Source organism: Manis pentadactyla, chromosome 3 (genome assembly GCF_030020395.1).
Source record: "Manis pentadactyla isolate mManPen7 chromosome 3, mManPen7.hap1, whole genome shotgun sequence".
Classification (NCBI taxonomy): domain Eukaryota; kingdom Metazoa; phylum Chordata; class Mammalia; order Pholidota; family Manidae; genus Manis; species Manis pentadactyla.
In genome coordinates this window covers 95,842,485-95,866,536 of record NC_080021.1, presented here as the reverse complement: position 1 = coordinate 95,866,536, position 24,052 = coordinate 95,842,485, and the positions used below count along the sequence as shown (strand labels likewise).

The following is a 24,052-nucleotide window of genomic DNA, read 5'->3' as shown; positions in this document are numbered from 1 at the left end:
TAATTTCAGAGTAAGACCTTCGTGATGGTTCTGGCCTGTTTGCCCTCAGATGTGTTCATGGCCCTTCCTTACTGGGGAGGGCCGTCTGTGGGAGAAGTTGCTCCCCATAAGGTCCTGTCCTGTGTTCTCTCTTAGTGTTGGAAGATGGGGGAAGGAAGGTCAGATCCAGAGTATTCCCTTTGTGCCCATACACTACCCTGGGTTGCTAGAATTTAATAACATTATTCACTTTCTTGATTTATTTTTAATATTTAGAAAGTGGTCATTTCATTTATAAGACTGATACCAGGTTTCTTTTTAAGGTACATATAAGTAAGAGTTATAGGTTGTGCACCAATGAGGCAAGAGCTGCGTCGATGGTCTGTGGATGACTACAGATTAGGAAACTAAGCAAGACTGATTATGAAATCGGGGGCGGCCAAGGGATTGAGCAGGAGGACTGGCTAAGAGTTACCAAGGAGGCTGAGTAGGCTTAGTGATAAGTGGGGTGTAGAGGTGGAGGAGGACCCTGGGATGTCATCCTCAGTACTGGTGTGGGTTTACTGAGATGGAATATGGGAAGGGAGACATGTTTTCATTTCTAGTGCTAGTGAAGGGTCAAGTTCAAATGTTAAGTAGAATAGAAATACAGAGTCAAAACTTACATGTTTTCAGCAGTTATCTGAAGAAGAAACAGACTTAGTGTGTTTAATATAAGGTTTATGAAATCTGCAACAATATGTTTTGCATAAGGAGCTAAGGTAGAGGAGAGTGAGTGAAAAAAATTCCCACAGAGGAAATTTCACTACTAACCCATTTTATTTCAATGTATTCACTGAGGCACTTGCATAGCACTGTATGAAGTGGGAGTCAGTAGGAATTTGTTTAATTGAGTTTAAAAAATGAAATCCCTCCTCTGTTACTGGGACCCTTAATGTTTCCTACTAATGTCTGTTTTCCAAAGGACTATTTTTCTGTCTCTTTAATCTTCTGCGATTGTTCTTTGATTAACAGGGTTGCAACACTCAATGTCATAAAGAAAAAAAATTTTTTTAAGATACAATATTTAGAGCTACTGATTTGATTATTTTTTACAGTTTATCATCAAAGAACAGCTTTTTAGGGTTAATTAAATACTTCTTCTTAGGTTCCATTACGATGACCTAAATCTGAATTTAACTACTACATTTACACTTTTGTAGAATGGCTTTAAGTGTCATTGTATGTCCGAATCTCATCAGAGACAACTGTTGCTGGCTTCAGAAAATCCTCAGCAGTTTATGGATTATTTTTCAGAGTAAGTAACTTTAAGACATTCTTATCTCATAAGCTTAGCTTAATGTTTAATAGATGCTTAGTATTTTATGTGTTAGAGGCTCTGTTTATGCCTTCATGGTAACATGATAGCTGTATTATCTTTGTGGTTAGGTTTTACTTTCTTTGACAGTTTATCATAATATGAAGTTGTTGCAAAAGTGTTTCTCACAAACACACAGAACCACCTCTAAATGGTGGCTAGGAGCACAGCTCTGGAGTCAGACTGCCTGACTTTAAATCCTGTGGGTCCAGGCTTCCCCACTCATGAGCTGTGTAACTTTGGGTGAACCCCCTCTGCCTATAGTTTAGTCTCCTCATCTGTAATGTGGGACTAAAAACAGTACCCTCTTCCGAGTATTGTCTTTCCTTCGTAGGGTTTATATGAGGATTAAATGACTTCATACTTTTAAAGTGTTCAGAAGAGTGCCCAGTAGTCAGTTAATATTAGCTGTTAATTATTATTACTATTAATAATTAGTCTTGCTCCTATCTATCTATTTCCAAAGTTCTAACCTTTTGGTCTTAGGACTCTAGTACATTCTTAAAAATTATTGAAGGGCCCTGCAAACCTTTGTTTATGTGGGTTATATCTATTGAGGCTTGCAAATTAAGGATTAAAACTGAGAAATTTTTTTAAAACTTCTTTCTTAATATATTTAAAATAACAATAATAAACCTATTGCATGTTAAAGTAAATGTATTTTTAAAAGAAAAATAGCTATATTTTCCAAAAAGCAAAAAAAAATAAGAGGGCATTGCTTCACATTTTTACAGAACTCTTCAGTGTCTGACTTAATAGAAGACAGTGGCATTCTCACAACTGCTTCTGTGTCTATTTGGTTTCAAAATGTTGTTTTGGTTCAGGTGCTTAAAGTCTGGTCCTTACACTGATGTGTAGTTGGAAGGGGCAAGTATTTTAATAGCCTTCTCAGATAATTTTGGATACTACTCTTCTTTGTTCCTACATCAAAACACAATGGCATGGTAGTTTTGTTTTTTTTTTTTTTGGTATCATTAATACACAGTCACATGAGCAACATGGTAGTTACTAGACTCCCCCCATCATCAAGTCCCCACCACATACTCCATTGCAGTCACTGTCCATCAGTGTAGCAAGATGCTATAGAGTCACTACTTGTCTTCTCTGTGCTATACTGCCTTTCCTGTGCCCGCCCCCTACATTATGTGTGCTAATCGTAATGTCCCTTATTCCCCTTCTCCCTCCCTTCCCACCCATCCTCCACAGTCCCTTTCCCTTTGGCAACTGTTAGTTCATTCTTGGGTTCTGTGAATCTGTTGCTGTTTTGTTCCTTCAGTTTTTGCTTTGTTCTTATGCTTCACAGATGAGTGAAATCATTTGGCACTTGTCTTTCTCTGCCTGGCTTATTTCACTGAGCATAATACCCTCTAGCTCCATCCATGTTGTTGCAAATGGTAGGATTTGTTTTCTTCTTATGGCTTAATAATATTCCGTTGTTTGTATGTACCACATCTTCTTTATCCATTTATCTACTGGTGGACACTTAGGTTGCTTCCATTTCTTGGCTATTGTAAACAGTGCTGCAATAAACATAGGGGTATATACATCTTTTTGAACCAGGGATCTTATTTTCTTTGGGTAAATTCCTAGGAGTGGAATTCCTGGGTCAAATGGTATTTCTGTTTGTTTTTGAGGAACCTCCATATTGCTTTCCATAATGGTTGGACTAATTACATTCCCACCAGCAGTGTAGGAGGGTTCTCCTTTCTCTGAATCCTTGCCAGCATTTGTTGTTTCTAGTCTTTTCAGTGTTGGCTATCCTAACTGGTGTGAGGTGATATCTCATTGTGGTTTTAATTTGCATTTCCCTGATAATTAGGGTTGTGTAGCATCTTTTCATGTGCCTGTTGGCCATCTGAATTTCTTCCTTAGAGAAGTGTCTGTTCAGACCCTCCAACCATTTTTAATAGGTTTAGTTGCTTTTTGGGTGCTGAAGCATGTGAATTCTTTGATGTTAACCCCTGTTAGATATGTCATTTACAAATATATTCACCCATACTGTAGGATGCCTTTTTGTTCTACTGATGGTGTCCTTTGCTGTACAGAAGCTTTTTAGTTTGATGTAGTTCCACTTGTTCATTTTTTATTTTCCTTCCCTTGCTCAAGGAGTTATATTCAGGAAAAAGTTGCTCATGTTTTATTCAAGAGATTTTTGCCTATGTTTTCTTCTAAGAGTTTTATGGTTTTATAACTTACATTCAGGTCTTTGATACATTTTGAGTTTACTTTTGTGTATGGAGTTAGACAATAATCCAGTTTCATTCTCTTACATGTAGTTGTCCAGTTTTGCCAACACCAGCTGGGGAAGAGGCTGTCATTTCCCCATTATATGTACTTGGCTCCTTTATCATCTATTAATTGACCATATACGCTTTGGTTTATATCTGAACTCTCTATTCTGTTCCATTGATCTCCGGGTCTGTTTTTGTGCCAGTAACAAATTGTCTTGATTACTGTGTCTTTGTAGTAGACCTTGAGGTTGGGGAGTGTAGTCCCCCCAGCTTTATTCTTCCTTCTCAGGATTGCTTTGGCTATTTGGGGTCTTTTGTCATTCCATATGACTTTTAGAAGGATTTACTCTAGTTCATTGAAGAATGCTGTTGGTATTTTGATAGGGATTGCATTGAATCTATAGATTGCTTTAGGCAGATAGCCATTTTGACAGTATTAATTCTTCCTAGCCAGGAGCATGGGATGAATTTCCATTTATTAGTGTTCCCTTTAATTTCTCTTAAGAGTGTCTTGTAGTTTTCAGGGTATAGGTCTTTCACTTCCTTGGTTAGGTTTATTCCTAGGTATTTTATTCTTTTTGATGCTATTGTGAATGTAATTGTTTTCCCGATTTCCCTTTCTGCTAGTTCATCATTAGTGTAGAGGAATGCAGCAGATTTCTGTGTATTAATTTTGTATCCTGCAACTTTGCTGAATTCAGTTATTCTGTTAGTTTTGGAGTGGATTCTTTAGGGTTTTTTTATGTACAGTATCATGTCATCTGCAAACGGACAGTTTAACTTCTTCCTTACCAATCTGGATGCCTTTTATTTCTTTGTGTTTTCTGATTGCCATGACTAGGACCTCCAGAACTATGTTGAATAAAAGTGGGGAGATTGGACATCTTTGTCTTGTTCCTGATCTTAGAGGAAAAGCTTTCAGCTTCTCGCTGTTAAGTATGATGTAGGCTGTGGGTTTGTCAAATATGGCCTTTATTACGTTGAGGTACTTGCCCTCTGTACCCACTTTGTTGAGAGTTTTTATCATGAATGAACGTTGAATTTTGTCAAATCTTTTTTCAGAATCTGTTGAGATGATCATGTGCTTTTTGTCCTTTTTTGTTGATGTGGTGGATGATGTTGATGGATTTTTTAATATTGTACCATCTTTGCAACCTGGAAAAAATCCTTCTTGATCATGATGGATGATCTTTTTGATGTATTTTTTAATTCGATTTGCTAATACATTGTTGAGTATTTTCGCATCTATGTTCATCAGGGATACTGATCTGTAATTTTATTTTTTGTGGTGTCTTTGTTGATATTAGAGTGATGCTGGCCTCATAGAATGAGTTTGGAAGTATTCCCTCCTCTTCTACTTTAAGGAGGATGTGTATTAGGTTTTCACTAAATGTTTGATAAAATACCATGGTGAAGCCATCTGGTCCAGGCATTTTCTTCTTAGGTAGTTTTTTTTATTACCAATTCAATTTCATTGCTGGTAATCGGACTGTTCAGATTTTCTGTTTCTTCCTGGGTCAGTCTTGGAAGGTTTCATTTTTCTAGAAAGTTGTCCATTTCTTCTAAGTTATCCAGTTTGTTAGCATATAATTTTTCATAGTATTCTCTCATAATTGTATTTCTGTGGTGTCTGTAGTAATTTTTCCTTTCCATTTCTGATTCTGTTGATGTGTGAAGACTCTCTTTTTCTTTCAATTAAGTCTGCCTAAGGGTTTATCTATTTTGTTTATTTTCTTGAAGAACCAGCTCGTACTTTCATTGATTCTATTGTTTTATTTTTCTCAATTTTATTTATTTCTGCTCTAATCTTTATTATGTCCTTCCTTCTACTGAATTTGGGCCGCATTTGTTCTTCTTTTTCTAGTTTCGTTAATTGTGCATTTAGACTGTTCATATGGGATTGTTGTTCTTTCCTGAGATAAGCCTGTGTTGCAATATACTTCCCTCTTAGCATGGCCTTCGCTGTGTCCCACAGATTTTGCATTGTTGAGTTATCATTGTCATTTTTCTCCATATATTGGTTGATCTCTGTTTTTATTTGGTCACTGATCCATTGATTATTTAAGAGCCTGTTGTTAAGCCTCCATGTGTTTGGGGGCTCTTTTGTTTTCTTTGCATAATTCATTTCTAGTTTCATACCTTTGTGATCTGAGAAGCTGGTTGGTACAATTTCCATCTTTTTGAATTTACTGAGGCTCTTTTTGTGGCCTAGTATATGATCTATTTTTGAAAATGTTCCATGTGCACTTGAGAAGAATGTGTATCCTGCTGCTATTGGGTGAAGTGTTCTGTAGATGGTTGTTAGATCCATCTGTTCTATGTGTTGTTCACTGCCTCTGTCCCTTATTTATTTTCTGTCTGGTTGATCTTTCCTTGGAGTGTGTGGTGTGTTGAAGTCTCCTAAAACGAATGCATTGTATTCTATTTCCCCCTTTAATTCTGTATTTGCTTCACATCAGTAGGTGCTCCTATGTTGGGAGCATAGATATTTATAATGGTTTTATCCTCTTGTTGAACTGACCCATTTATCATTATGTAATGTCCTTCTTTGGCTCTTGTGACTTTCTTTGTTTTGAAGTCTATTTTGTCTGATACAAGTACTGCAACTCCTGCTTTTTTCTCCCTATTAGTTGCATAAATATCTTTTTCCATCACTTTACTTTCAGTCTGTTTATTTCTTTGGGTTTTGAAGTGAGTCTCTTGTAGGCAGCATATACAGCATATAAATGGGTGTTTTTTTTTATCCATTCAGTGATTCTGTGTCTTTTGATTGATACATTCAGACCATTTACATTTAGGGTGATTATCGATTGGTATGTATTTATTGACATTGCAGTCTTTAGATTCATGGTTACCAAAGGTTCAAGGGCAGCTTCATTCCTATCTAACAGTCTAACTTAATTCAGTATGCTATTACAATCTAAAGGTTAATTTTTCTGTCTTCCTTCTTTTTCTTCCTCCTCTATTCTTTATCTATGATGTATCATATTGTGTACTCTTTGTCTATCCCTTTACTGACTTCTGGGGTAGTTGATTTGATTTTGCATCTGCTTAGTAATTAATTGGTCTGTTTTCTTTACCATGGTTTTATTTCCTCTGGTGACAGTTAGTTAGCTTTAGGAACACTTCCATCTATAGCAGTCCCTTCAAAATAACACTGTAGAGATGGTTTGTGGGAGGTAAGTTCTCTCAACTTTTGCTTATCTGGAAATTGTTTAATCTCTCCTTCAAATTTAAATGATAATTTTCCTGGGTAGAGTATTTTTTGGTTCCAGGCCCTTCTGCTTCATTGCATTAAATATATCATGCCACTCCCTTCTGGTCTGTAAGGTTTCTGTTGAGAAGTCTGATGATAGCCTGATGGGTTTTCCTTTGGTGTGATCTTTTTTCTCTCTCTAGCTGCTTTTAATACTCTGTCTTGTCCTTGATCTTTGCCATTTTAATTATTGTATGTCTTGGTGTTGTCTTCCTTGGGTCCCTTGTGTTGGAAGATCTGTGTACCTCCATGACCCGAGAGACTATCTCCTTCCCCATATAGGGGAAGTTCTCAGCAATTACCTCCTCAAAGACATTTTCTATTCCTTTTTCTTTCTCTTCTTCTCCTGGTACCCCTATAATGTAAATATTGTTCCGTTTGGATTGGTCACACAGTTCTCTCAATATTCTTTCATTCCTGGAGATTCTTTTTTCTTTCTGCCTCAGCTTCTTTGTATACCTGTTCTCTAACTTCTATTTGATTTACTGTTCCTCTACTAAATACTTCCATTGTATGTTTCATTTCAGATACTGAATTCTTCAACGTTTGCCTCTCATTCCTGAATTTCTCCTTGAGTTCTTGAATATTTTTCTGTAGCTCTGTGAGCATGTTTATGATTTTTATTTTGAAATCTTTCAGGAAATTGATGAGTTCAGTTTCACTTGGCCGTCTTTCTGATGTTTGTGGCATTTTGGTTTGAACCAGGTTCCTTTGACGTTTCTTATTTGTAGGTGGCGCCCTCTAGTGCCCAGAAGCTCTATGCTCTGAGCTGCTCCATCCCTGGAGCAATGGCAGGGGTCACAGGCAAGCAGCGCTGGTGCCTGTTGGAAGGAAAGAGCTCTTTCCTGCTTCCTGGCTGCAGTGCCTTCCTCCACTGTCAGGGCCAGTGGGCCAAGCGTGCAGGGAGAAGCCTCTCTACTTTGCACTTCTAGCCGCCATAGGCAGGACCGCCCTCTGGCTCACCTGGAGCAATGGCAGGGTCAGCCAGTTTGCCAGCTAGTGCCAGCCCTGAGGAAGGCACAGCAGGCTGTGTATCACAGTGGGGGGAGGGGATCTCGTAGCTGCATGGCCAGCCCAGGCAGATGGAACCCCTGAAGCTCCTGAAAGTTCCCAACCTGCTGGGCAGAGTGCACCCAGACAGTTCTGTCCACCTGTCCTCTCTCCTGAGCACCAAGGTGTGCAATCCTTTCTCCTTTAGCAGCCCATTTGCTGTTAGGAAGTCTCTCAGACTGCCTGCCTTTGTTTTGTCCCAGAGCAGCCGGTTGTGGATACATGTTTTCCACAAGCGGCTGGAATCTCGGTCTCTCTAAGTATTCTGCCTGTCTTAGCTTTCCAACCCCACTAATCTCCAGAGCACCATGTAATATAGGTTTGTGCTCCCAGAGCAAATCTCTAGGGTTGGATGTGCAGCAGTCCTAGGCCTCTACCCCCTCCCAGCTCTGTTTCTCTTCCTCCCTCCAGTGAGCTGGGGTGGGAGCAGGCCTTGGGTCTCTCTGGATCACAGCTTTGCTACTTTACCCCTTTCCTTGAGGTCTGCTGTTTTCCCAAGGTGTAGGCAGTGTTCTGCAGCCTTCTTTCCTGTTGCTCTTTCAGGATTAGATGTATTTGCTGTATTTTCATATTATATGTGGTTTCTGGAGGAGGTTTCTGTCTCACTTCTCATGCTGCTATCTTTAATCCAATCTGGCCCACTTCACACCTTTTAACACCATCCCCTTCCTTGATCTCCCCTCTGTGGCTAATGCTCTCAACTCCCCATTGAAACACCTTTGTTTTACATTCTTTCCTGGTTTACCTACTACGCCTTCTGTGCTGATTTTCTTCATTAACTCCCCTTCCTGTCCCAGCTCCCCAAATATAGGAAGTTCTGCAAGGAGTTGCTTGGCTTCTTCTCATCCTATTCTCCATAGTCTCCACGAGTTACATTATTCTTCTGTTATCCTTGTGTTTGGTGGACTCCTAAATCTGGCTGTTCATTCCTAACATCTGTCTTCAGTTGTAGATTTTTACTCTGGACAACTCTAATCTACATTTTGAAGGCCAGATTGAAGTTAACATTTTAAAGCTGACCTCAGTATTCTCTCCACCACACCTGCTTGATACTTGCACTGGTCAATAACTCCCTGCCCATTCTGCTGAGGTAAACCTCAGAGTCCTCTTGGAATTCCCTCTTGTTGATTCTCCTGTACAATGTCCTTTCACCCTCTCTCCTGTCCATTCTCGTGCCTAGGAATAGTTCTTACCAACTCCCACCTAATTTAATTCAGTGACTTCCTCCCTGTCCTCCTGACTTGCAGCTTCTGCTCCTCCTCTACATGTTTATGTCTGTGGTTCACAAGCCACTGCCTGCATCAAAATCACCTTAAAGCCTTGTGAAAACAGAACGGCAGGTCCTGATTCAGTAGATCGGGGGTGGGCTGAAGACTTTGCACAAATCACAGGTGGTATCCATGCTGCCAGTCTGGGGCCCATGCTTGGAGAATTACTGTTCTATGCTCTCCACAGGATTTCCTCTCTAAATCACAGATTTTCACAAATTATTTCCTGTGTAAGTATTATGTGCTTTTCTATTGCCTGCATAAAACTCAGTCTCTAGTGTGACATTCAACATACTTAAAAAATTAACCCTAAGGCTACATTTCAGCTACTACTTCCACTGTTATTCGGTCCTGTCTGCTTACCCAAAGGAGGTCTCCAGCCTCACCCTCATTTCTGTGTGCTCTCAGCATTAGCCAAATTAGATTGTCATTTTTCAAACCTGTGATGCTTTGATATCTCTGGGTCAGCTGGGAATGGCCTTGTTTCTCCCTTTACCTGTAAAAGCCCTATCATACTTCACTGCCCATACCAGAGGTTGTGTCTGGGCAGCTCCCTCAACTCTTTCTGTGATACTTTGTTCCATCTCTTTTTCAGTTTGACTTCTGTTGTGATTGTAAACTAGGTTAAGATTTATGTTTTGTTCCGCTGTGTTTATCTAGCATTTAGCACAGTGTACTCAGTTCAGAGGGACACAGTGAGCCTCAGTTTCATGTGGAATAAGGGCAGTTTTGTTGTCATGGATAGAATGGGGTTATTATGTTACAGTCAGCAGCACTAATAGACTCTGAAGGACCCTCTCCAAACATGTTTAGTCATTTCTGCTATGGCTGTTTTGCCAAGACAAAACATTTCAACTCCCAATTGACTTAACTTTAATTCTTGAAAGCTATAATCTTTTGGGATTCTTTCTTTATTCAGCTTTTAAAGGTTCATAACAGATATCCATATAGATGTTTTATATATCATTTGGGCATTTAAACTGTATGATGGCTTGAATTTCAGGAACATGATGCTGTATATTTGTAGAAGTAACCCTGATGCTTTCCCTCCTTTCTTTGTTAGAGAATTTCGAAATGACTTTCTAGAACTTCTCAGGAGACGCTTTGGTAAGCATCTTAAGTTTTGTGCATGTAATAATTTCATAGTCTTATAACCTGCTCCAGATCAACAGTGTCATATTTTGTTCTTAGGCACTAAGAGAGTTCACAACAACATTGTTTACAATGAGTATATCAGTCACCGAGAGCACATCCATATGAATGCCACACAGTGGGAGACTCTGACTGACTTTACCAAGTGGCTGGGCAGAGAAGGTAAGAATAAGACATCATTGGAGTACCTGTTTTGTGGCTCCATTGCAGCAGCAGAGAATTGTCATAGTCTTTGTGTAAAGTTAAGGAGAAAGAGGATGACTAGGGCAATTAAAAACTCGTGTAGAGGAGCATCATCTTCCAGGATTGATTTTATGTATTATAGTTGAGTATGAACATCTGACTTGCTCTCTTGACAGTTGTGGGGGCTGGTTGCAGTTGCTCCAGCTTTCTTGCACAGGGGCCATTGCAGAAGATTGGGGACCCATAGATTGTGAGGCTAGAATCCTGAAGGGGTGGATTGTGTGGAAAATATAATTTTTTGACAAGGATTCCTGCCTGGCTTTACTTAATATTGCCCATTGTGTATATAATAGCATGTTTGCACATTTATGGGATGTTTACTGGCGACAGAGCTGCTGGTCATTTACGGGGACTACCAATCCAGGGTAGGAGTGGAGAGGAAACACCCATTCTCTCCAACCCTCCATTCCTGGTATGTAATTGGTCAGGTGCCTGCCAGTCACTGGGGCCCCACCCACAGAGTTCCTCCGCATGTGGGAGGCGGGCCTAGGGCTGGAGAGTGAGAGACAGGTAGGTAGGTGGGGTTAGGAGCCAGGACTGTGGCTGGGGAGTGAGAGCTTGGGAGCCATCTGGGACGGGGTCCCAAGTGGTGCCAAAGAGAGCTGCTGGTGCGAGTGAGGAGAGTCTGAGCCATGAGAATAAACCCCTTTATTTCCTAACTTCTTGTCCTTGCCTGCCTTCGATCTCATGGAATTCACTGGGAAATTGGCAGTGAACTCAGTCTAGCGGGAAATCCCCTCTCCCAGAGCTAAAACAGTGCAGAGATTTATCTCTGAAGCGCCTTCTCATTTAGATTAAGGATTATCATCAATCCATCCTTTTCACCTCCTTATTCATTTAGTTTACGAAGTTCTTGTTGCCCGTCTTACGGAGTTTTTAAAAAATTTGCTGCTGCTTTTCCCATTCCTAATCTTCATAGGAAAAGGTTTGGAAGAGGAAAAGAGAAAGAAATTTCGTGTCAATGTATATTATTAAGTGTGTCACTTTATTTCATTCTAGTTAAGTTAGCAGAATATCATGTACTCATTAGATGGTAAACACTTAGCCACAGTTGAATAATTACTAAGCAAGATAATACTTCCTTCATGTGTTTCCCTTGTTTAAGTATGTTGCCTTAACCTAGTTAGTTAAAAATCAGAATAATTTTAGGAGATAAAATACTCCACTTATAATACCTAAATCTCATTAACTGTCAATATGGAAAATCCATATGCTGTATATGTGTATTTAAATGTCTGTGAATGAGTGTAGTAGAATGAGTAAATATGCAGCAATGGGACATATTTAGGTTTATTTTTAGCTTTGATTATATACAAATTTGTGGTGTCTCATTTTTTTGAAGGCTTGTGCAAAGTGGATGAGACACCCAAAGGCTGGTATATTCAGTATATTGATAGGGACCCAGAAACGATCCGCCGGCAGCTGGAACTGGAGAAAAAGAAGAAGCAGGACCTTGATGATGAAGAGAAAACTGCCAAGTTCATTGAAGAACAAGTGCGAAGAGGTCTGGAAGGGAAGGAACAGGTGGGCAACAGTATCATCTGGAGAGACAGCAAAAGAAGCTCCAAAGTGCAAAATTGCTTAATTTTTAAGTGTTGAATTGAGTGTTATGGGTATCATTCCTTAAGAGGAGAAAGAGCATAGCCAAGTGTAAAAGCCTAAGTTCTGGAGTTGAAACAAACCTGAGTTCAAATCCTGACTTAGTGACTCACAATCTTGCATAAGTAATAACCTTCCAAACTTCAGTTTCCTGATCTCTGAAATAGAGGGAGTACCTAACGGGGAAGACAGGCACATCATGTCCACTGATGGTAATTAATGCAGTGCTGGAGATGAACACCAAGTGTGGGAACATAATAGGTCAGCACTTGCTCCAGCCTGGGGAGGACATGGAGTATCTGAAAGTAGATACAACCCTGGACTGAGGAGTCTTGCAGAATTAATGGGCAAAAGCCCAGGTAAATCGGGGCAGGAGGGCATGGTGAAGGAGGTTCAGGTATTAGAATGACTAACCAAGGCGCTTATTTCAACAAATATTTATTGGGTAGCAAAGAGTCCCCAGGCAGTCTTCTAGGCCTGGGGATATAGTCGTGAGCAAAAGGCAAACAATCCCTGCCTACTGTAGTTTGCATCACAAAAGTTGAGTAGGAAAATGCAGCCTAGCATCTACATGTGAAACCACTCGCCATCTGGTATTTTAAAAACTTCATTGTGGTATAACATATATGTAGTAAAGTATGTGATGTGCATTGACCTCAGGTTACAGCTCAGTGAACTTGTACATACCTGTGTGTCACTAGATAGATAGGTAGGGTGAGAGCCTGTGTAGAGCCACAGCCCAGATCCAGATGGAGAACGGCTCCTGTGTCCAGTTCATTCATGTGCATCCCAGTCAGTATTCCCTGTCCCCCGAGATAGAGCCACTGTTGTGTTGTACCACTGTTGCTTATTGGTCAGTTTAGTCTGTGTTTGAACTTGGCAGGAACGCAGTCACACAGCATGTTCTCTTTGTGTCTGACTTCTTTAGCTCAGACGTCATGTTCTGTTGGTGTAGTTCATCTGTGTTCTTTCCCATGGGTGATTCACTTTTTCTTTTAATCAATGTGTAGTATTCCATTCTATAAATATCACAATTTATTTCTCCTCCTGTTGAGAAACCTGTGTCTTTAGTTTTTGACTATTATGAAAACAGCTGCTCAGTCACTGTTGTATAGTTCTTATATAAGCTGTTCAGTATGGAGTGACACAGGAAATAAATAGCATGTGATAAGAATTAAAACATCAGTAAGGATCAGTTTATCAATCAGCTTTTATACCATGTTGATTGACCTTCTTGATGAGTGAGTCTGTGTGTGTAAGTATTGTGGTATTACTTAATTTAATATCCATATCCTCATAATCTTTTAGGAATTTTCTATATTAAAACAGGAACAATGGTTCAACTGCTCAAAGTATTAAACTTAAACTCCTGCTTAAGATGGAAAGCTTTTTGTTCTTGAATTTCACCTTTTTAAAATTTAAGTCTCTGTTTTCAATAGAGGAAGAATTAGTTTCTTATTTGTAGAAATTAAGGATCACATCCTCACATTTGCAGAAGAGAGTGGTTTGCTTTTTGGAATAGCATTATTGTTTTGTAACATTTTTAGCTTAATATTGCTAAGACCTTCAAGTTGATTTGTACTTTCCACGGATAAATAATATCTTTACCCCAAAAGGCCCAAGAAACACGACTGGTCAGGGCTTTCTCAGTAAGTGTAGAATGTATCAATTTTTAAAAATAAGATCACTTTTTAAAAAAGTTTTTTTGCCTGCCTTTATGAGATCTTTTATGGACATTACATAAGAAAAGAATATTTTAGCTAGATCGCAAGAACATCTTTTTTTAGCAGTGGAAACAACCTTAAAAAAAACTATGACAGGCATTATGTTAAGTGTTTCTTTTATATTATCCTATTTAACCCTTCTAACAACTCTAAATATGTCTGTTATCTCTATTTTAAAGATAGAATAATTGAGGCTTCAGGAAGATGATAAGATTGGCAAAGATGAGAAAGCTAATAGTTTGCAGAGGTGAATTTTATATGCAGTTTTATTTGAGTTAGTCTTAGACTCTTGACCATTACACTAAATTATCCCACAATACAGAAAAGTTTTGCTTTTTAAAGTAATCCTCTAGCTAAACTTTCTAAAGCTTATTGTTATATGTTGTTTCCTGTTTAAATTGTAATGGAAATGAAAATGGGGGTAATAAAAATGTAGGCCTGAGTTTGGTAGAGAGAATAACTCAATTGATGAATATTATAATACAAATAATTTCTTAATTAGGATTTTAATCATGAATTGTGTCTTAGAGCTGCTTTATAACATATGTAGCAAGTTGTAACTTAGGACTACTGAATATTTTAGTAAGTGCACCATGAACCAAACCTTCACACTTTTTTTCCCCCCTAAGGAGGTCCCTGTTTTTACGGAATTAAGCAGAGAAAATGATGAAGAGAAAGGTAGTTTTACTTTTTCTTTTTCTTTTAATGTGAATGCTTTTGTATTGGGTCTGCCAAAAACTAGCAACATATTTGGGAGCAAGACACGTAATCTGTCTGGATTGTATTGTTCTTATCCATAAATGAAAAGGTAATAACATGAATTGGATAGGATGCCCTACTAGTAACAAAACTGTCCAAAATTGGCCTAAACAATAAGGAAATATCTTGCCATAATAAGAGTCCCAGAGGTGAGGTAGTTCTGGATGCCTTATTATCAGCAGTGGAACACAGGGTGGGCTGCCAGCACTCTGAGCCATCCTGTGCAGACCTCGGATCGTCCCAAGGATGACAGAGGGCACCTCTTCTGGAGTGACCCAGGAGCAATGAAGTGTTTCCCTGAAAACACCTGCTGCCAGGCAGGCTACCTTTTGCCTGTCGTTGGCCAGACTGTATTGTGCCCACCTCGAGAACAGTCCCTGTGGAAGGGAATGGGACTATTTTGATTGGTTTAGAGCAAAAGAGCCTTTCTGCTCACCTCCTAAAAGCCCCACCTTCTAATTCTGCCACCTTGGGTGTTAGGACTTCACCACAGGAATTTGGGGAGGCACAAACATTCAGAACATAGAACCCTTCAAGCCCCATGTGAGCAGTATGGGCAGCTACACAGAGTTGGAGTTCTGTTGACAAGGGGTGAGTGGGGGGTGGGGTGTCAGCTCCATCAGCTGAAGAAGGCTTGCCCTGCTGTGTGAGGGCCCACCCTGTGTATTCTACAGGCATGAATTGTCTCTAGACAGGAGCATTCCAGATCTCATTCATTCAGAATGTATGCGTGTGCCCATGTGGATACACTTGTGGTATCTTACAAGTTTTATTTTACTTTTCCTTAAATATATGGAACATCAATTTTTTTCTTGCAGTTACATTTAATTTGAGTAAAGGAGCATGTAGTTCAGCTACGGCATCTTCCAAATCAAGGTGAGCTATATGAACAGGTATCTTAAAACTTGGAAATTGTTGTGGAATGTTGATTACATTTTAAAAGCTGAAGTATTGTGAATTTTTTTTTCTGGGTTGTAACTTTTTTGTTTGATGATTTTTTGTTCACTTAGTCTTTTTAGCAAATGTTTTTTCTATTTGCCTATGATGAGATGCTCCTGTCTTTTGAAGAAAGGTTCTTTTTGGTTAAATGCCTCACATGATAAACTATTGCTTCTGCATGAGTTATTCTCCATTTAATGGTTCCTTCTGTGCTACTGTAATAGTATTTGTTGTTCTGTCATAACCACTTGGTAAGTTTAGGTATTACCTGAGGTATATGTTTATTGTTTTACCTGCTGTATTATTTTTCTGAAAATAGAAACTGTTATTCACCAATCCCCTCGGCATCTAGTACAGTATAGATACACTAGTAGGCACCCAGTAATAATTGCCTTTCCTCCTAGACAGTGCAACACAGAGCAGGAATTAACCAACCTTTTCTGAAAAGGGACACATAGTAAGTATTTTAGATTTCATTGGTCATATGTCCTCCTCACAACTGCTTAACTGCTTCCAAGTGAGAAGACAGCCATAGACAACAGGTAGACAAATGAATGTAAAATCACATTTATGAAAATAAGCAGCAGGCTGTACTTGCCCCCTAGGGAAAGAGCATGTAGCCACATACTTCTGTCTGCTTCTCATGTTCTCTTCTGCAGTTCTTATCAATTCTTCCACCAGATCTTTATGATATGCAGTGCATTCAGTATACTTATGGGGATTAAAAGAATAAATAAGACAAGATACTCAGGAAGGTACCAGTATTTACTAGAACTTAATCTTGACTTGGGTAATATTCGCTATTTTGCTTACTATTTTATATGTTGTTTATTTAAGATCTAACTTAGTTTTTTTGTTTCGAGTGTGATGAATTCCATAAAGTACTACAGCAGTTAAAAAAACAAAGATCCTAGAAGTCTCATGAAGAATGAATCTTAAATAATTTTAATAAATGGAGAGATTATTTTAAGTATAAAAGAATCATGTACAGATTTGCAGAGGCATGAAGCACAAGGCATGGCTCAGTCACTAGCAGGTTATTCAGAATGGCCAGTAAATGTAATAAGTCAGAGACTATTCTGGGGCTACTGGTGACAATCTTATATTGGCACTAGTAGATGTAGAAGTTACACTGTCAACTCTAGGCAGTCAGGAGCAATCAAAAACTTTTAAGTGACATGTTGATATCTTTGCTTTTAAATAATAGAACTGACAGCTAAGTGCTAGACTTCTGCCAGCCATTTTATAAACATCTTACTTAGTCCTTACAGTTGAGCTTTGAGTTGGGTCACATTATTATCTCCATTTATAGATGAGGAATTGAGCTTAGGAAAAGTAACTGCTCAAGATCCTAGTGGAAGTAGCCTCCAACCCTGATCTGCCTAACCCCAGAGCCAGTGCTGCTGACTATAGTGGCACTAACTTAAGGCAGGGAGTTAATTAAGACGGGAAGAGTTGCGTGTTCTCATGGTGCTTACAGTCCTGTTAGAGATGAAGGCAGATCCTTCAGAGTTTTGACTGATCCATTGTAAACTAATGATGGAACACATTTCTTTGTGTTTTCATTTTGCACATTATAAAGCCTTCATCTGTGCATAGATTTTGTTAACAAGCATGGTTCTCCTCTTCATCAGTTCTTTGGGACCAAGTGCATTGAATACAATGGGGAATTCAGCATCAGTGAAACGTAAAGAATCTTCCCGGAGCACAGCTCAGTCAAAAGAGAAGAAGAAAAAGAAATCTGCCCTTGATGAAATCATGGAGGTACAGCATATGAGCTGCTTTTCACCTCTTAGTACCTAGAGAAATGATGTAACTGAAACCAAGGAAAGTTAAATAATTTCACCAATTATTAGATTAATATAGTTTGAAAAATGTGCATATACTAAGTAGGGAAAAGGAGCCTAGATGCAGTTCCATCTGAAGAGAGTCAGAGTCTGCTCAACTGGGCTTATTTTCTTGCTTCTAGTGCTGTCTTCAAAACTCTCTGTGTATTCATGGTCAGTAATTAAATTAGGACGCCAGTAGTAAAGAAGCTACAAATGGAAGCTCTGTGCACTTTCTGTGGTTCTGTGAAATTGGCATCTCCTTGGATCCCCACCATCAACCTGTGCTCTTCTCTTATTGCCTCTGGCTTCCACCTTCTACCTACTCGCCAGCAAGAGAAAGCTGTGACATATTTTTAATTTGGTTTAACCTGACGGCTAAGTTTATAAGATAAGTCATTGAAAACCTGTGATTATCTGGATCTAGGGCCATACTTTGTCTCTGAATCTATCTGAAACTCTGGAGCAGTTCTTAGAAGGTTTGTCATATATTCCTAAATCATCCTTTCTTCCTTGCCACATATAGCCTTACCTTATCAGTGAAATTATGAAATAAGTGGAAGAGGAGAAAAAGGGGTCAGGCTAAGGAAAAGAATAAGTAGATACAAGAAGCTGCCTTTTCTCCCTGTAGCATTACCTCCTCTGGTCTCATTTGTGAAGGGATAGGAGGTGACTGCTCAGCCTTCCCTGTTCCTGTGTCCTCACACAATGCACAGCAGCCTGAATGGCTGAAAGTATAATATAACCTGCTCACTGTGTGATGTGGATGATGTGGTTCATCATCCAACAGATACTAAGTCGTCACTGTGTGCTAGGTGTTGTGCAAGGTATTGCATCTGTGTAGCAGGTAGAAAATCACAGTGCCTGCGTGCTCTGGAGCTTTCCTTCTAGCGAGGGAGATTTCCATGAACAAGTGAACCAGGAAATAAGCAATTGCAGAATGCTGAGTGCTAAGGGGGTTTGGGCATGGGGAGCATGGAAAAGTGCTGAGGCAGGAAGGACAGGTAGAAAGATCTGTGTGGCTGGAGCATGGTGAACATGATGTGTAGAGAGAAGTACAGGGTGTTCTTTTGCTAAATAGAGTGGTATTTGAAATAAATTGATGATTTTAAAGAAAGAGTGTTATGAATGCCTTGTGTGCTCCACAGATTGAAGAGGAAATGAAGAGAACCTCTCGGACAGACTGCTGGCTGCAGCCTGTGAGTACCCAGGGTGCTGGGCATGCTCCAACTTCTAAGTGGAAGATTTAAAATGCATTTGGCATAAATGTATGTAAATTACATAGATTTATAACTTCAATGACTTTTCTGCCATCTGACCTTTAAGTGCTAGTATTGGAGGAGTATTTCATGTTTACAAGCTAATAATACTCCTTGAGTTTAATTTTTTTTTTTATGGGTACCTTGAATCTAAGCCTGGGATTATTGTCAGCTTTTACTATAAGACAAAGGGCTGTGTTTTCAGAAATGAAACTGAAAGGTAGATTTGCAAATGCCAAAGTATTTGTTTTCAATTTACAACTTATTGGACTTTGATACCTGTTAGGCACTTTGTCAAAAAAAAGCAAATTGTAATTTTATCAACTCGAGGAGAAGTGTATATTTTATTGTGTACTTATTATTGCTATTATTTTAAGATAATAATTTTCAAACACTTATGTAAAAACCATTATGTATGGATGCTCTGTTTTGAATTTACTGAGATGTGAAGTTTTCATAAAACTAAGGATGGCTTAGATGTTCTTAAAGCAGCTGGTTTGATCAGTCATAGGAGAGTGAAAAGTAACACACCATTTAGATAACTTCTGATTTGAGAAATAAGGTTAATAATACCTTGAAGCTCAAGAAATCCAGGATTCTGCATTTGCAAATCTACCTTTCAATTTCATTTCTGACAAGACAGCCCTTTGTCTTATAGTAAAAGCTGACAATAATCCCAGGCTTAAATTCAAGGTGCCCATAAAAAGAAAGAATTAAACTAAAGGAATTATTAGCTTGTAAACATTAAGTACCCCTAGTCATTCTTCCACGGCTTCAAAATAATTTAACTTCCACATCTTAGTTTATGTCCTCAGACATGGGAAACATTTCTAACCTGGTGATCATGGGGAGAATCATGAAATAACTTACATAAAAATACTTGCTGTGTTAAATAGAAAATAGGTACTTTATGTGAATGATTTCAGTTAATTTTTGTGTCAGTCCTATAAGGTATTTGTTGTCATTATTCCTATTCTACAGGTGAGAAAATTGAGTATTTGAGTAGTTTCCCCAAGGTCACTGAGTCAGCCAGCGGTGAGCCAGTATTTCTGGCAACTGAATTTAGGCAGCACTCTTGGCTAATAGGCAGTACAGCTTCCTGGGATGCATTAGCCCCCTGACCCCTGATCTCTGAGTAGAGGTTTGGGTGATGATTGTAAAGACTATAGGGAAGAAGCCATCTTGAATGATTTTGCCTGTTTTCCCCATTAGGGAAGCTGGCATTTGGACATTCATAGTTTCATATATTGTTAAAATGTAATCAAGAATTTTGTGTACAGTACTAATTCTTACCCAGAGAATAACTAAATTTTTTGTAGTTGTTTTTCAAATTGCATGTTTCACTGCCAACAGCCTCCAGTCCCTTGGGGTGAAAATGCATATTTTTAGTAACCTTCTAGGTGATTCTGCTATGTGCCCTTGGTTAAGAACCATCCATTTAAAGAAGAAAGAAAGCAAACCAAAGCAAAAAAGACAAAGCATTCTAAGTACTAAGTAGTCTCTGAATTCACTTTCCCTTTGGCCATACTTGAACTTGAATTCTATTTTCTGTTTGATAGTTTTCTCATGTATTACAGTATTCAGCTTTTCTCCATAGTTCCTCTCAGAGTTAGAGTACATTACAGTAAGGACCAGCCACCAGCACTCTGACGACTCAGTGTGTCTCGTACTTTGCATGGGCGATGTGTTTGTCAGAATAACCCACAGTCCACAGAGGTAGATTGGAGAGCTTCATTTTATAAACTAAGAAAAGACAACTTAGGCCTTTCTTTTCATCTTTATTCTTCTGTTGTTATTTTCTAGGAAATCATCGTGAAAATTATAACCAAAAAACTTGGAGAGAAATATCATAAGAAGAAGGGTGTTGTTAAGGTGATGACTGCAGTTAAGGATGGGTCTGTGGAAGGTGCTAGGGTCAGGGTAAAGCTATCATGGTATTAAACATCCAGTCCTAGCAGCACTGGCATTGTTTCTAAGATTCTTGATGGTTCCAGAAAAGGAAAGCTGAATTCATAATGGTTGGGGAAATAATTTATTTCCAACCATAGTTTTTACTTAACCATGGTCTGCTTGCTTACTGGAGCAAATAAGATGTATGAAGTCCCATTGGCACCTTTAACCTTTAAGTGCCTGCTTTGCTAGTCAGTAAGATAAATTCTCTTTGTTAATGACAGGCAATACGCTTATGCCCCAGAGTTCCGAGGATGACTTCTTGTGTTTTGCCCGAGAGACTTTTTGCTGCTCCAGGATTTTAAATTTTAAAAATCAACATTCCAGTCTTTTTCTTCCTTTTGTACTTCCTAAATACAGTTTCTTCTTTTTTAATTGAAGTACAGTTGATATATAATCTTCTATGAATTTCAAGTATACAGCACATTGGTTCAACAGTTACCCATATTATCAAATCCTAAATATAGTTTCATTCCAGCACCCAGCACTCTGCATGCATACATTGCCCTTCTTGAAGCTAGGCAGAATTAGCCCTCTCACCATATTTCTTAAAGTCTTATCCTTAAGATCACCAGTCTTTCATTCTTTCTGGATGAAAACCTTAACTAAATTTTGAATTGAATTCTTTACTAAGAACCATAGGCTGAGGAATCATATTTCTAATATAGAAAACAATATCATTTATAGAAGGAGTTACTCTTATCTTAATGACTGGGACTTCATTTGTTTTCATTTTACCTATTTTTGGCCTTTGAAATTTGTGTTCACATATTTCTTTTATTATAAAAGTATTGATTTCACATGACAGGAAGTAATTGACAAATATACAGCTGTTGTAAAGATGATTGACTCTGGAGACAAGCTGAAACTTGACCAGACTCATTTAGAAACAGTAATTCCAGCACCAGGTAAATCTCTTTACAGACCATTTAATGTCTTTGCTAGTGAAATGAATGGTTCCATTCTTAAAAACATAGTTTTTTGACATTCATTGTTAGTTGATACAAGTTTCCTTTTTAGAAATATTTAACTGCCAATATAACTGATGTCTCTTTGACTTCAGGTGATGTGCTAGTTACATCACCAGTCCTCTGAGAAAGCTATTTTGTGGTATGAATAAATCTCCCTTCCTAGGGTTCTTTTTTTAAATTTTTTCTGAAGCACACACAGATATATCTGGGAAAAGTCAATCATATTAGAGTTGTTAATATATTTGCTTAGCTGCATGAGAAAGTAAAGTAAAAGTCTATTATTTTATGTTTTTTTTCCTTTAATTGTGTGGATCATTTGGGTACTTAAACATATTTAGTAAAAACGCTATGATTATAACTTGTCTAAAATACACAATTTGATAAGTTTTAACACATGAATATGCCTCTGAAACCATCCCTAAAATCAAGATAATGAATACCTCCTTCACCCCCTAAAGTTTCCTCATTGCCCTTCAGGATCTTACCTGGCAACCCTCTACTCCTGCCTCCCATGTCCCCCCAGGCAACCACCTATCTACTTACCATGACTATAGATGAGTTCATATTTTTCTAGAATTTTGTATGAATAAAACATACTGTGTATCATGTTTCTTTTTCTGGATTTTTTTCACTTCTTCCGTATTGTATACATCTGTAGTTCACACCTTTCTATTGCTGAGACTGTATTTCATTGTATGAGTATGCTACTAATTAAGTATATAGTCACCTGTTGATGGACATTTGGATTATTTAATGTTTAGCTCTTACAAATAAAATGTGAATATTCACATACAAGTCTACATATGGACATTGATTTCTTTTCTATTGGGAAAATACTTAGAATGGCTCACTCACATTGTGGGCATATGTTTAACATTTTTATAAAACTGCCAAACCATCTTACAGGTTTTTAAAAAGACAAATTGAAGTAATCTAATTTTTTTCTGGTTACTCTGGATTCTTAGCATTTCCTCCAAGTACTTTAATACTCCTTGCAATCTAAAGTTAAAGCATATCCCTTTGACACATAAGTAAAAAAAACGAATCTTATAATGTTATTGTAATCAATGTATCTATAAACTATTAGATATTTAAATATTATTTAGAATATCAAGTGATTAAGAACTAAGAGAAGGGTTTTATTTTTGTTATGTTCATTCATCGTAATCGAATTGCTATAACAAAGTGCAAGAAAAATGTGGACATTTTCTTTGTATTCAATGTTACATTCTTTTCAATTGTAGGAAAAAGAATTCTCGTTTTAAATGGAGGCTACAGAGGAAATGAAGCTACCTTAGAATCCATCAGTGAGAAGACTTTTTCAGCTACAATAGTCATTGAAACTGTAAGTGTGTTTACCCAAAGACAAATTTCTAACTGCTTTTATGATGTGCTATATAATTCTTTTTCATTGGATTGGTCTTTGTTTTGCTTTAGGGTTTGGGTATTTTGTTTGTCTCCTCTCCTGTTTGGAAACCTATAAGCTTATTTTCCCTAATGACTCTGCCATTGCTAAAGTGTTTTATTTTCTGATTTCAAAAGAAATGTGTAGGTGTCTTGTCTGTTCAGGCTGCTGTAACAAAATGCCATCGACTGAACGGCTTATAAATCAGAAATCTGTTTCTCACCATCCTAATGGCAAGAAGTCCAAGGTCCAGGCACTGGCAAATGTGGTGTGTTGTGAGGGCCTGCTTCCTGGTTCATATGTCCTCATGTGTGGAAGGGGCAAGGGAGCGCTCTGGGGTCCCTGTATATGGGCACTAATCCCATCATGGGGCTCCACCCTCATGACCTACTTACCTCCCGAAGGCCCCATATCCACATACCGTCACATTGGGCATTAGGTTGCCACAGATGAATTTTGGGTGGGACCCATTCAGTTTATAACAATGCTCCTTGCAATAAAACCTGAGAAATACAATATAATATAAGTAATTTAAAAAATTACCCATCATCCCCAGCCAAACAAAAACTCCCACTATTCTAGTCTGTACCTTTCCAATATTTGTTATTTTATAGAGTTGTACACAATGTGTAGAGTTTGTATCCTGACCTGTTCTCTCTCACGTGTAACATAAAACCCAGTGGGGTGTGATATCATTAGCTGGAGTGGGTAGTCATGATTAATGGCAGAAAGGGCAGACACCAATTTTTTAAATGCCTCCCCTTTTATAAAGGGTTTAAAGTAACAGATCAATAAAGCAATTAATTTAGAGAACATTGATGTGCAAGTAAAAGTGTTGATTGATTTAGAACAGATAAGTCACTGACAGGTCTGTGAGTGAGGCCTAAGAGGTCTTCAGAAGGAAAGATCTGAAACGCGCTTTGCCTAACTGCCTGATTCTTGCCAGAACTCTGAACTACTGCATTGTCTGTAAGTGAAATACTTCTTCATCTCCAGGACAGGAAGTTTTAGTATTTTGGGGATAATAGACCCCTGGGAGAGTCTGATAAAATTTCTGATCTCTCTCCAAAAAATTGCATGTTTT

General features: G+C 38.4%; 1 protein-coding gene across 1 annotated transcript in view; it reads left to right on the top strand.

Moving 5' to 3' along the window:
• The window catches only part of KIN (Kin17 DNA and RNA binding protein), a 29,025-nt gene that overhangs the window by 2,407 nt on the left and 2,566 nt on the right, over nt 1-24,052 (top strand). The window contains exons 2-12 of the mRNA XM_036908165.2: nt 1,182-1,276; nt 10,205-10,248; nt 10,333-10,455; nt 11,879-12,060; nt 14,489-14,537; nt 15,437-15,494; nt 17,192-17,321; nt 18,532-18,582; nt 20,446-20,514; nt 21,401-21,500; nt 22,808-22,908. Coding sequence (XP_036764060.1) covers nt 1,182-1,276; nt 10,205-10,248; nt 10,333-10,455; nt 11,879-12,060; nt 14,489-14,537; nt 15,437-15,494; nt 17,192-17,321; nt 18,532-18,582; nt 20,446-20,514; nt 21,401-21,500; nt 22,808-22,908 — 1,002 coding nt within the window. The remainder of the gene's footprint in view (nt 1-1,181; nt 1,277-10,204; nt 10,249-10,332; nt 10,456-11,878; nt 12,061-14,488; nt 14,538-15,436; nt 15,495-17,191; nt 17,322-18,531; nt 18,583-20,445; nt 20,515-21,400; nt 21,501-22,807; nt 22,909-24,052) is intronic.